Source organism: Melospiza georgiana, chromosome 7, assembly GCF_028018845.1.
Source record: "Melospiza georgiana isolate bMelGeo1 chromosome 7, bMelGeo1.pri, whole genome shotgun sequence".
NCBI classification, from domain to species: domain Eukaryota; kingdom Metazoa; phylum Chordata; class Aves; order Passeriformes; family Passerellidae; genus Melospiza; species Melospiza georgiana.
The window spans coordinates 5,477,503-5,491,373 of NC_080436.1; the positions used below are offsets into that span (position 1 = coordinate 5,477,503).

At 43.8% G+C, this 13,871-nt stretch overlaps 1 protein-coding gene across 1 annotated transcript in view; it reads right to left on the reverse strand.

Annotated features, from left to right (window-relative positions):
- Nucleotides 1-1,514: 1,514 nt before the first annotated feature.
- UBE2F (ubiquitin conjugating enzyme E2 F (putative)) overlaps nucleotides 1,515-13,871 on the reverse strand; it is a 59,923-nt gene continuing 47,566 nt past the window's right edge. The window contains exon 10 of the mRNA XM_058028335.1: nucleotides 1,515-1,996. Within this exon, the coding sequence (XP_057884318.1) occupies nucleotides 1,946-1,996 (51 nt within the window). The 3' untranslated portion in view covers nucleotides 1,515-1,945. The remainder of the gene's footprint in view (nucleotides 1,997-13,871) is intronic.

Genomic DNA, 13,871 nt, shown 5'->3' on the forward strand with positions numbered 1-13,871 from the left:
AACTTTATTATTCTGCTCATCTCCAGGCAAGCAACAATACAGGGAAGGGGTGAGACAGGACTGTTGTGGGAGGCAGGGAGGGCTCTGATGGCTGCAGCTCTGTGCTCACAGGGCTGCTGGTGCTGGCACAGCTTTCCCTGGCTGCCCTGGGCACAGCAGCAGCAGCAGCTTCCCAGCCTGAGTGGGGAGCCATCCATGGTGACAGCCCAAGAAATGGGGACTGTGACCCCTCCTCCTGCCGACAGCACCAGGGTGCCTCTACAGCAAGAACTAATTTGTTACAGCAACCTGGTTGAGTTTTTGACTCAAGAATAAGAGAATCCCTCTAATGCCATAAGCAAAAACCAGATGTGTTTCCCACCCTTGCTATTTCTGTATTTTACCCCCTACCTTTGCTGATATATCTGTTTTGGCAGCAAAGATCTCTCACTGCAGGTGCCTGCTTTAAACACTGAGCTGATTCTTGTTTCCCTGTGAAATGCTGTCTGCAGGTGAAGCTCTCCATGCCAATCCCTGCATTCCAGGCCTCCAGCAACAGCTACAGGAGCTGCTGAAGCTGCAAAGGAAAAGGCACAGGGAGAACTCAACACAGAAGTTTCATTCCTACAGTTTGCACCCCAGCTCTGCTGTGCTCTTGAGGGAGATTGGTTTCATTTCCTCAGCATCTGCAGCAGAGGAACAGCAGGAGAGAATGGAGGGGAGTAAAACCCCAACAGTCAATGCCCAAGTGTCACACACACACTTGCTCTGCATGAAAGCACACAAATATTTATTTCCTAGTTTGTAGAAGCTCAGCTGGGCTCCATCAGCTCCTCTGTGTGTTCCCAGTCCTGGAGGATGCCCAGGGAGCTCTGGCACCAGGACTGAAGCCTCTCCTGCAGGCTCCCAGGGCCACCCAGCTCCTTACAGAAAAGGCACCTGCAGCATCACATCCTCCCAAATCCAGAAAGCCAAATGTGCACGAGTGGGGAATGTGCTGTGGTTCCAGCTGTGTCCTTCCCTCCAGTGCAGGAATCCTGGGAACACAATCAGGTGCTCTCCAGGTAACAGTGCCTAAATTTACCTTCATCAGAGCAAACAGCATCTGATACTCCCTCAGCACATCCAGATTGGAAAGCCAAAGGCAGATTTCTTTTTTAAAAAATCTCCCTTCCATTAATTTTTTCACAGAAATATATAATATATATATTTTATATATTTATATATATAATTTTACTAATACTAAACATGTACTTAAGTTACATATTAGCCTGTATTTCTTTTAACTACTTCACACAATGAGTAGAAACAAAAAAACAATAAACCTGTAGCCCAAACAGGGCCTGAAATTAACAAAGTAAAAATTCCAAACTGTGACAAAAACATACTTACATTAACCAGCATTGAGAACTTCAATACCAGAAGCAGAATCTCATTTTGCACTTCCACTCTGGCAAGCTCTAAGCCTCAGCTGAGTGATTCTGAGAAAAAGCTCATTTTGTTTTTTCTGCTCATCAAAGGCAACAGTTTAGTGATTTGGTTCACAGGAGACCATTTATTGCCAACTCAAAGTGTTCCAAAAACCTTTTCTGCTTGGGCTGTTTGGGTTTGCTTTTTTCCTTTCCCCCCCTCCAGATTAGGCAAAAGTTTTAAAAAAAAAAAGTGTAATTACAATTTCAATAGTGACTTCTTTTAACTTCTCAAGCATACCTCATCAACAGGATATACAGTACAGTTCAGAAGAGTAAACATTTGTAAAAGGAAGCAGACAACTTTTTCAACCAACAGACACAATTTCTTGCTGTATTTATGCTGAACTCTCCTTTGAACATGGACAGGTTATGAAGTTAGTTTTCTTCTTCAGAACAACGTGGACACAGGACTGGTACAAGCCAGGCTGCTTTGGCTGCTGCTGAGGTTAAGGACAGCTCTGGAGCCGTGGTCCTGCCATCCATCCATCCCTTCATCATCTGGCGTAGCGCTTAATGTAATCTTCCACTTTATTCCGAAAGTCCTCCTGCAGGGAAGCACAGCTCTGTCAGCCAGGCACAGCAGGGATGGGCTCCCAGGGAAATGTGCCCCTGGCAGGAGCCCTGAATCCTTACAATGAGTGCTCTACAGCAATGGAATCAAGGGGACACTGGGGAATCAAGAGGGGAAAATGTGCCATCACCAGCTACAGCTTAGGTGCATGTAGGAGCTGCAGTGAGGGACGTGGGACTCCAGGGGCTCTCCAAATTCCAGGGTGGTGGGCAACAGAGCCTGTGCCTACAGCTGTCAGCTCCAGCTGCAGGCAGCCCTGGAGACCCTGAGTTTAGGTTACATTGCATTTTATACTTTTCTTTTGGTTACAATGCATTATGTACTTTGCTGAGCATCTAAATACAGTAGAACCAATCTATACCTTAACTTTTATCTATTGCCCATCATAACTACTGCAATTACCATATTCATGTTACTGTTCTCCAATCACTAAAAGTCAGCACATTACAGTTTAAGCTAGAAGTTGGTTTTCAGTTTTCTTGCAGCGGAAAATTCTGAGATCTTTTTTCTACTTGCAACTTTGCTGCCTTGTTTGCCTGTGCTCTCTTTCTGCTTGGAAAAAACATCTTCTTGTTTGGGGTGGGTTTATCCTTTGCTCTAAGCCATAAAAACCCCTTCTAACTAACACAGCCTTTGCCTCCCTGGTTATCCAGTAAGACTGGCTCAGCAATTCTTTTCTTCTATATCAAAACTTGCTTCCATCTCAATTCTTTCTTCAGACTCTACATTCAAAAATCTTTCTGCTAAGCATCCATATCTGTGAGACTTGCTTGTCAAACTTTCATCCTTTTCAACAGGTGCACACACACTGCCTGCTATACCATAACCTCTGTATCCAGGGAAAACCAGAGAGTTCTGGTGGTTTGTGCTTATAAAGCACAGAGATGCTGAGCAAGAAGAAATTCTGACATGGCGTGATGCCTGTGCAAGCAGGGATGCCAGGCAGACACCACATTCCTGCCATGTTATTCTGTGCCATTCACATTCTCTGAAAAAATCCCTTCACCCAGGATTTTTCACCTGGGAAGCTGAGGAGCCTCAGAGAAAAGGAAAACAATTCTTATCTCATTTGCTTCTCCTGTGCTGTGCTCATGTGGAATGTGTTTGGGGATTGTTCACCCACAGGTGAGTGTTCCATTGGGTTCTGCTGTGAGTTGTTTTGGCTCTTTGGCCAGTCAGGGCCAAGCTGTGTCAGACTCTGGAAAGTCAGGAATTTTCATTATTATCTTTTTAGCATTCAGTAAGTATCCTTGCTGTATTCTTTAGTATAGTATTTAATATAATATAGTATGATAAAGTAATAAATTAGCCTTCTGAGAACATGGAGTCAGATTCATCATTCCTGCCTTCATTGGGACATTCCCTGCAAATAAAATATTATTCTCACAGGCTGGTATTAAATATGTTCCACTCAAACACACCAAGGGCCCTGTGCTCCAGAGTGCATTCTGCTGGATTTCCCGCTCCCATTTCTGTCTGGTGCTGGAATACAAAGTAGGAAAATCTGGGAAATGTATGTACTCACATCTGTTAAAAAAGAAAACAACTAAAAAACCAATGCATGCAGTAGATGAGGAGGTTTTGAAGACTGTCCTGGTACACTGGAGATGCCTGGAGAGCAGAGGCCATGGAAGCACTGAAATCCTCTGCCAAGGCTCTGCTTTTACTGGGAAGGGCACAAAATCCCCCTGCCATGACCTGTGGGATCATAGCAAGGCTTCAAACAATGTCACTTGTCAGCTCCAGGTTTGCCAATACACAAAATGATGCCTTTCAAAAACATGCCAAGTGTTTTGGCACAGACCACCCAGAGCTGGACATCAGGCACACCAGGAAGGGGCACTAATATGACCTTTTTGCCTCAGTCAAGCTTCAAACACATCAATATTTCCCTGGCTCCAACACCACACTTCTAACACTTGAGATCAGCTCCCTTTGTGAAGGTTTGGGTTTCTGCTGCTGAGTGAAAGGATAAAGGTTATCCCGTGGTTCAAATCCAAAAGGATCAAAGCAAACCTGTGATCCATGAGAAACTGTGGTTTCACTTTTCAGCTGGATCAAGTTGCATCACAGATGTCCATAAAAGTGCAAAGTGCTCAGAATCTCAACAGTTTAAAATGCAGTTTAAGGCCAGAAATCCTGTTACAAACAGGGCTGCAGAAATCCCACTCCTCCTCAGGAACAGGCTGCCTGCTCTTTTGGGGTGAAAGAGCAGCTATTTGGGTCCAATATGGCACCTGCTAAAGGCAACAGTGTGTGTAGTGACTTTGCCACTCTGCTGCAAGCACACCCATTTCCACACTCATCCAACTGCATGCTCTGTTAAAAATGCTGTGTTTTAAAAGCTAATGCCATCTCCAGCTGCAGTAAAATTCCCAAACCCAGGGAATTCCAACCCACAGATGCAGGTTATGATGGCTGTGGTGGAAACTGAACTCACTGAGGGCTTCTTGCACATTGTTTCCTGTGGGAAATGGATTTGGAGAGAACTCTCAAAGGCTGACAGAAGGCTCACATATCTGTATGTAAACTTTGGGATAAGAAATGCTGACTTAGAAATGCCATGGAATAGGGCAGACATTGAGAGAGAAATGGAGCTAGAAACAAGTTTCAAAGGATGGCCTTGCAAATAAGACTGGATACTTGGGAGAAATAAAACTATAAAAGATGCATTGTAGTGGGAGCCACAAGGGATAATTTTAGATTATTGGCTTTAAGGCATTTACAGCATGGTGTGGCAAAAGCTGATAGGTCAAGAAACACAGTGTATTATAATTAGAAAATAGTTGAATGTATTGTAATTAAAAAATAGTTGGCTTCTGATTGTGATAACGTGAATTATAACATCTGTATTGTCTCACCATTCTCATGAGACTGAAAATAGAATGAAAGTTTTTAAATGCCTCTCAGTTGCCCCATCTCTGGTCAGAAAAGGGCATAATCCAAGAGTTTCCCACTCCTGTGTTTCTCCAAAAGATGGATGACTACAAGCAACTGAGCCCAGGGCTGGGAACCCCCCCTGGACACACACAGAGCTGTACAATAGCCAAGAGCAGGGCAGTGCAGGCAGCTCAGAGCACCCCTGGCTATTCCCTCTGTCCCTTTATGAGCTGTTACACAGGGAAATGGGCTCTCAGCAGGGAAGGCAGAAGTCTCCAGAAAGGCTCCCTGTCACTCCCAAGGAGCTGATGGTGTTGGCAGGATGCATTCACAAGGTGCTCTGTGTGTGTGTGAACAGGAGGGGCTCAGCCCAGAGCTGCAGTGTTCTATCCTCTCCTGCCATATGGCTCAGCACCTCCTCATTAATGGGGGGCACTTCTCTCTGGGCACAGCTGCTGATGTGCAACACTGAATAATCAGAAGCAAAATAATTCAGCAGAGCAGGATGTACCCTGCATTATAAAGAGGCAAAATGCTCCTAGAAATGAGAAGGGAAAGGAGGATTCATAACATCCCTTCAAGGATGTAACATGTCCCACAGAAAGTGCCCTCTGTGTTTAAACAAAGATCTTTTGTTTGTACAAAGAGGTTTCATAAATAACCATTATATGAATAAACATATAAAATTAACAGGGCAGGGGACAGTGATTTTAAAGGGATAAAGAGAAGGTTTCCTTTCAGTGGAAACTTCCTGCACACAAGAGAAGCACAGCTGCAAAAGGGAAGCCCTGGCACCACCAGCCCCTCACAGTGCAAGGAGCCTGAGTGCCAAAGATGGAAGAGGAATTTCCCAAAAATGGCATCCTGCAACAATGGAAGGAGAGCCTCCACAAAGACAGCATCATTCAGAATCCTCCAAGTCATTTATAAACCCTTCATGGACACAAGGCAGCATCATTCAGAATCCTCCAAGTCATTTATAAACCCTTCATGGACACAAGGCAACTGGTTCTGGTGCTGACTTCAGGCTAAAATAGCTCCAAAGCCAAACTGGACACCAGAACTCAGGTGAATTTTTAAGGTTAGTCAAAATTTATGGGGCTTTGTTACTTTGAAGACAGATACAGCAACAGCCAAATCTTCACAGACTGGCCACAGATGTGGTCTAAAATTACTAAATTACTAATTACTAAAAGCATCTGCTGTAAATCCACACTGGGAGAGTGATCAGAGAGCCTGTGCACAAGGGCCTGGAGTGACAGGGAAGGGAAGAATGGCTTCAAACTGACAAAAAATAGGTTAAAATTGGGTATTAGGAAGAAATTCTTCTCTGTGAGGGTGGTGAGGCCCTGGCACAGGGTGCCCAGAGCAGCTGTGGCTGCCTCTGGATCCCTGGCAGTGCCCAAGGTGAGCCTGGACAGGGCTTGGATCAACCTGGAACAGTGGAAGGTGTCTCTGCCATGGCAGGGGTGGGATGGGATGAATTTTAGGGTCCCTTCCAACCCAAACCATTCTGGGGTTCTGTAATTGTATTTAAGAGCACTTGGGGGAGGATCTGTAGAGCCTCAAGCCCAGAAGAGAGTTCCACTGTGCCCTTTCAAGAGGCATGGTGAAACACACACTCAAGAACCAGGCACTGTTTCAAAAACTGACATTTGACCTCATTTGGCAGCTCTGGGAGAAGAGACTTCATTTTTTCAACTGTTTATACTGCACCAAGTTATGCTTATTAACTGCTTGTCTTTTATTAAGCTTTTAATTTGCAATTTGCTCAGTAATCCAAAGCAAACACAATATTTTGGTGACAGCTACCAGAGAAGCCTGGAAAAGTTCTGATGGAAACTTTGCCTAGGGAATCTTCTTTATTTATTTAAAACAAATTATGTATAAGCATTACCCAGAAATAAAATTTTATAAATAGGTATTTAAAAAAAATCCAAAGCAGATTTAGCTCATTTATTAGCCCTAACATACTCACTAGTGGTACACCCTGCACTGTTTGGCCAGTCCCTGTGCAGTTTAACACATCTGTCCCCTCACTTTGATTACAACCATGATATTGTGATGAATTTATGATCTACCTCCACATCCTTTAGATCCACAATCCTTTAAAATTCCAGTGAAACCAGAAAATGATCACAGATAATTGCTCCTGCCCTTCCCTCTTCTGTGCTAGCAATCATAACAATAGTAAATCTTTTTTTTAAGCAGCTCTATTTTAACAGAACATTATCTCAACCCAGCATTTATCACCAAGGTGAAATTCCAAATACCCTCTGCTAGGTCCTGACTTGTGGCTCCTTGCAGTGATCAGCAAAGGGGGGTCTGAGCAGCAGCAAAATGGCATTTATTACTCAGTGCAGGCTTTAGGATTTAATAACCAGGCAGATCTACCCATTAGCCCTATGAATTATTCTGAAAGGCACCTTTTCTTTCTTTCCTCCTTGCAGAAACAATAAGTACTCACACCCATCAACCCCCACACATCCCCTCCCATTTAAGGAGCTGAATGAAACCTTTGAGTAGTACAGAAATCTCAAGTATGAGGTGTTTCTTTTACAATTCTCGTTCCTGCCTTGCTCTCATTTCTCTCTCATTGTTTTATTCAGCTCAGTCTCTACAGGATGTGAAGAGTTTTCCAAGCTCTGTAATTAAATTTTAGTTCTCCGAAGAAAGAGAGGAGTAGGGGGTGAAAAACCTGCACAAAGGAATCTCCCACAAGCTCTCTGCTTAGCAGGTGCATCACATCCATTTCCATGGATCCCAACTGTGATTTTAAAATCCTGTGATCCCAACTTCAGATTTTAAAATTCTCCTAGACACCAAGCCATTGTCATTTTGCAAAATGATGAGGAAATGCTTCAGCAGATTTCTTAGTAGCCAAGTCATAAGGAGGGGAAAGAAAAGGTAAGTTTTTTACTGCAGGGGAAAAAAAAACCAACCAAAGCCAGAACACACCACTGCTGGTATTTGGAAAAGAGCTGCATTGTGAGGAAGAAGATAAAGACTAAGGTTTGGATTTTTTTTTTTTTATTATTTTTTTTTAGTATCTGGACACAGAGTTAGGTTACAGAATTGGTGTGGGAAGCACTGACCTGCCTGCCAGGACAGAGAGAAGTTGCAGATACCTTCCACAGACACAGCAATTCATTGACACACCGAACACATCTGCACATTTGTTTGAGATTTCACATCTTTAGCAGAAACCATTTCCCTCAAGCTTCCACAAATTTTCTGCTGTCTGGAGAAAGATAAAGGGAGAGAAGAACTCTCTGAAGTTCCTAGAGGAGGAGCAGGCTATGGATGAGATAAATACCCCTAAATCCTGTTGGTGCAAAGGCAAGAGAATTGAGCCAGATGGGGAGAGCCAAGCAGCTTCCCAAAGGAAACTGTGCCCTGGATCAGATGGCAGGAATGGAAGGAGAGTCTCCAAAAAGACAGGATCATTCAGAATTCTCCAAGTCATTTTATAAACCCCCTGGGGCTTGATGGAGAGGGAGGACAGGTCTCTTATTGCCATTTAACATTTCACCTGTGCTGCTGAGAACAGAAAATGGGAATGAACCCAGGGAGCAGAGACTGCTCAGGAGCTCAGGAGCCTCCTCTGCTCCTCCAGGGCTGGCCCAGGCTGTGGCAAAGGGTTACACAAAAGGAAAATAACCTGAATTATCCCAATTCCTCTGAGGCCAGCCTCCTGTGAGCTGCACACACACTTCCACCCTTGAGGATGCCCCTCATTGCCAAGAGAGGCTCTGTCCCTGGGCTGCAGGATCTGCTGGATGAATCACAAGCCCAGAGGAAATGGGAGCAGCCTGGCTCTGGCCAGGGGTTCTGCAAGCTCTGCTCCAGGAGATGATGTTCAAACCATCCTGACAGGGCAGGTGAGGCTCCCAGAGCCCAGAGACCCTGGGAACAGCCCTGCCATATGTTCCCTTTCAAAAGCCAAGATGTTCCTAAAGGATGCAAAGCAAAGATTCCTTTTAAGCCACTCAGCTGCCTGAAGCATCTAAAACAAAAGCTTTTTAAAACATCTGCATTTCTTCCACATTACCTCAGCAAATCAAACCATCTGCAAAAGCTTAATCAAACTCTGCTGAACCTGAGAGAGGCTCCATCCATAATCCAAGTGTTATGGAAGATGGGGAATGGTTGCTATAAATACTTGCAGCATTAGAGAAGTAATGCTTTTCCTATTTACATCTGTTAGCACAATTAGCAGCTGTGCTGTTGCTCATTTGCACATGCCACTTAATGCACTTTGTGCTGGCTGGGAAAAGCTTTCAAAGGCTGCTACAAGGACACAGAACATAAACTAGGGAGGCAATCCAAGAAAAACCCCAGTGCAGCTCTGTACATGCAGAAATGCTGCAGAAAAACAAAGATGTGTTCTGCCATGGCTGCCAGGGTTTCAGTGAGAACAACAAACACCAAACAGGGAGCTTGGGGGAGCAGAGGAAGTGAAGGATTCGCTGCAATAAATATGGAGATAAATAAATGCAATGACTCACAGGGAGAATTGTTATGAAAAGATGTTTTTGGACTGGGATGGAACTGTTGTTCTTAATAAGCCATTAAGCTGTAATCAGAGAGTAATAAAAACCCCACAACAAAAGTTAAACAGCTTCCAAAAAAACCACATCAAGCTTGAAAGCCTTTTGGGACCACATTCTTTTCCAGTGTGGTAAAAGCTTGGAAAGCTGAGGTTAGCCAGAGGTAAAGATCTACTTCAGCTCCTCAGATACACCTTGTGGGTGCATTTAATTAAAAGAATTCTTCAGTGTTTCATAAGAACTCCAGAAGAAATCTGGGAAGAGATACTTGATTCAGCAGCCAGGAATAAATCTGAGTTTCTTCTTTCACCTGAAGGAGGTTAAAAACACCATCACACTTTCCTCACTGCAGTTTGTACTGTTATAAATAAAAAGCAGTGTTCACACAAATATTTGGAAACAGGAAGAGAGATTGCAGGATGTCAAGGGCTGTGCAGGGCCATCCATTTGAACCAGGGGATGGGGTTAAGTGGGAAACCTCATGCTAGACCAAGGACAGAGAGATCCCAGCCCAGAGGAACCAAGCACAGCAAGGATGAGCTGTGCCAATTTAAGCAACAGCATTGACTCAAATGTTCTACAATGCAAACAACATAAAAAATGAGGTCCTGGCAAAGGCAGCTTGGAGCACACATGGTGAGAGCCAGCTCTGTTTGTGTCCCTGTCATGACCAGGATGAGCAGCCCTTCTGCTCTCTACCCTTCCCTGAGCTGAGAGCCTTCAACAAGAGCTTCTGACAAAGTCTGACACTGAACAGGCTGAAAATGAAAACTTCAATTTACATCCTACATTCTTGGACCTAGACCAGAAATCAAAAGCCTGAAAAGTTCCTGGTTTTAAATCAGTACTTATTTACAGTTTCTATGGGTATGAAGTAGCTGTATCACCCCAAACTGTTTTCTGACACAGCCTTGGATCTCACCATAAACTCTCAGGAACTTCCCTTTTCTCACTGTAATTTCTCACTAGGAAAGACTGTGACCTCCCAAACTTCACATCAGAGTAATACCAAAATCGTGTGGAGGAGTTGAAAATGAGAAATACAGTCTGAAGATGAACTGAAAACAACAAAAAATGGCAAGAGGTAATCCAAGGAGATGTTATGAAAAGCAGAGCAGAATGCAGGCAAGCAGAGCAGCTAGTGTGACAAAGTCCATAATTTTACAGTGATTTATATAATGTCACTCTTTCTGTATGCCTTGAGAATTAATAATTCACAATGAAGAAGCAGTACTTCAAAGCCTTGACCTCAATTACTTCTACAGCAATTTTAACAGCATATCTTGCTCCAATGTTGGGAGTAAGAGCCAGCAGCACTGAAAATGAAAAAAATCAGAGTTGCACAAAATCCCCTAAAAATTCATATATGCAGCAGTGTGCCCACTAATTACTTCAGATGTGGCTAAATAGGGAAGAGGAAAAAAGACAAGAGCAAGCAAAAGCATGTGATCAGTAGGAAGCAATGGAACAGCCTGTGGTGTTTGAATAAAGCCTCACTCAGTGTGCAGGAGTCTGGAGCCCCTGCAGCCAGGGAATGCCTGGCACAGGCAAGAAAGGGCTTTGGCATGCAGAGACAGCAGAATGTGAGTGCTCACAGAGGGGCAGACTCATTCTGGGCACATTCCCTGGCATTCTGCACCCCCTCAGGGCTCTGCTCCGAGCTGGGTGTGCCACAGAGCCCACCTGGAGCTGTCCTGGCTCTCTGCTGCTGCTGCCAGTTTTGGTGACAGCCACAGAACTGATGTAAAGACTGTGCTGCTCTGTCACATCTGATGGGATGTGTGTGTTTAAAAGCTCTGGGGACTGATGGGGAGGCTGGCATGAGGGACAGGTGGGTGGCATCACTGCCTAAACCTTGTTCCTCTGCCAAAAACAAACCCTACAAAGCAAAGCAATCGCCAAAGGTTCACTTCAGTGACACTGGGAAATGAACCTGCTCCAAGGCTGAGCTCAGCAGGCCGTGAGCAGTGGCAAAGAGTCACTGCCATCCCCAGAGGTGACTCTGGAAAATTCCTCCTGGAAATGTCTCAAGGATGAAGTGCTGGAAAAGCTACAGAGCAAACACCCCCTCTAATGTGATTCAGAATCATTTCACTTGGTTCTGCTGGTCATGAGCAAGAGAACAAAGAAATGTTTCTAGCACGTCCTTTAATTTGCATTCCACTAAAATGTAAGATTATTTTCATGGAACCTGACAGCTGCCTTGCCAAGTTTTCCAGAGGCTCCTTACTTTCATCATTATCCATAATTTTATATTTCTTCAAATTATTCTGCTGCTGTTACAAGACTATCAGACTGACAGACTCCAACTTTCATCAGAGAAGTGAAAGGACAGAAAACAGAAAAGCTTTAAAAGCAACAGTAGCACTGGGCTGACACATCTGTACACAGCACAGATGCACCAAACACAAGAACATTTTGTTAAATCTTTGTTAAATCTTCTTCACAGTTTTTAGTCTTGGGGTATGGAGGAGAAAACATCAGGCTTGTCAACTCAGTATTTCCTTGACCCTCAGCTCCACAGAAGTCCTTCTGTTCCACACCTAATTGCTGTTATCTTGTACTTCAGTATGTTCAAGAGCACATTGTTTATAATATATGGAGGGATTCCCCTCCTTCCCCTGGGCAATTACATTTCTACAGTCTAGGAAACTTCAATCAAAAATTTACTTTAAACCTGAAGTGCCCTGCAGTTCTGAATCTCTCCCCACTCAAACTAATTGGCATTAATCACATTAAATTGACTGCTTCTAAGGCTAAGGCATCAACTTTCTTTTCCTTTTCATCTATTTCAGCAACTATCTGTACTACAAGGATATTACCACCCTGATGACAGCTTTTGCTTCTCCTTTGGAAGAGATGGCCACAGACTTTAATCCCACATGAGAGAAAATTTCCCTTCAGCCCAGGAATTATAGCTGGGCCTGCCAGCAGAACACAGGAAATAAATCACTGGAAATAAATAAAGTGGCCACTCATCCTAAGCCACTGCCAGCCATGAAGAGCAGCTCTCCCCTGAGCAGCACAAGGAGAATGGTTTAAAAACCCTTTCTGTCAGTGTCAGAGGCTTCCCAGGAGAGAAGCTCCTTGCCAAACACTCTTTACTCTCTTTAGCACAAGGCTGGAGGGCTGAAGTTTCCAAGATGCAACAGAGAAAAGCCCTGGGATGTAACAGAATGCAGCTCAGCACTGATTCAAGCCACAGGCCAACCTCAGTTCTGACAACCAGAGACAAGAATTTATTCTGCAGGCAGATTTAAAGAATAAAAAGTAAAATGTCAAGATATAAAAACTGGTTGCTCCTTCCCTTGTGCATTTTAGCTTATCTGGGCAACAGGAACCTTTGGCACCTGTGAGCACAAAGGGCAGCACAGCAGAGCAAAGTGGTCTGGGTTTATTCCTACAAAAGAGATCCTGTCAGAGCACAGATAAATCAGGTGAGAGAGGCTGTCTGTGGAGGAACATCACAGCAAGGAAAGGATAAGGAACAGAATGCAATTTAAATGTCAGGCTGTTAATCCAGGACTAAGATGATCCAAATGAATGCCCAGCCTCCCACTGCTCCATTGTCCTACCCTGGGTGAATCATTTCCCTCTCCACAGCACTCCAATTCTCATCAACAAACTTCCAGCAGCTCTCCAGCCTTGAAATTTAGTTTGGTTGCCCAGCACTGCAATTTGTGGACATCAGATCCTATTCTATTCACACAAAAATAAGTGTCAAGCCTACAAATTCTGGAGTAAACCAACATTAAGCACTTCATGATACTAAAAATAAAACAGCCACCTATTTTTGTTTAAAGTTGTTTTTCAGTTTATAACAAAAGATAAATAAAAGATAAATGAAATCACTTACAATGACTGCTGAACACTAAAAGGAAAATCAGTACAAGATGAAAAGCATGGCTTGCCTGCAGCCAATGAAGAAAAACCCCAAATTTTACAGTGGAAAAACACCAATTTTCATTCCTGATGAAGAAAGTAAGCTCGTAAACCAAAGGATCATCTTTTTTGCCACCTGTTAAATTTGTCAGTGTTACCTACATATTTAAACTTTGCTGACAGACATCTGTGAGTTTTCAGAGACTATCAAAACCAGAATATTCCAAATTCACCCAGTTTACTGGTGAGACCTGGTTTATTCTCTCCCCTCATATTAAATGAAATCCCCATTTCTTTTTCCAGAGGGATTTCAGCCCAGGGCTTCACAAGCTCAATGCCACTGAAGAATCCAAAGCAGCTGTTGTTTTGTGCAGCAAGCCCTGCAAGGGCTGGGGGAGTTAAAAGGGCTGGTTTGGAGTTGAGGGTTATGTTAGATGGTGCAGGAATCTGAGAACCCCTGAGCTCCCATTTCACTGCTGGGGAGCACACACCCCAACAGGATCCTCTGGCCAACTTCTTTCTGTTGCTGCAGCTAAA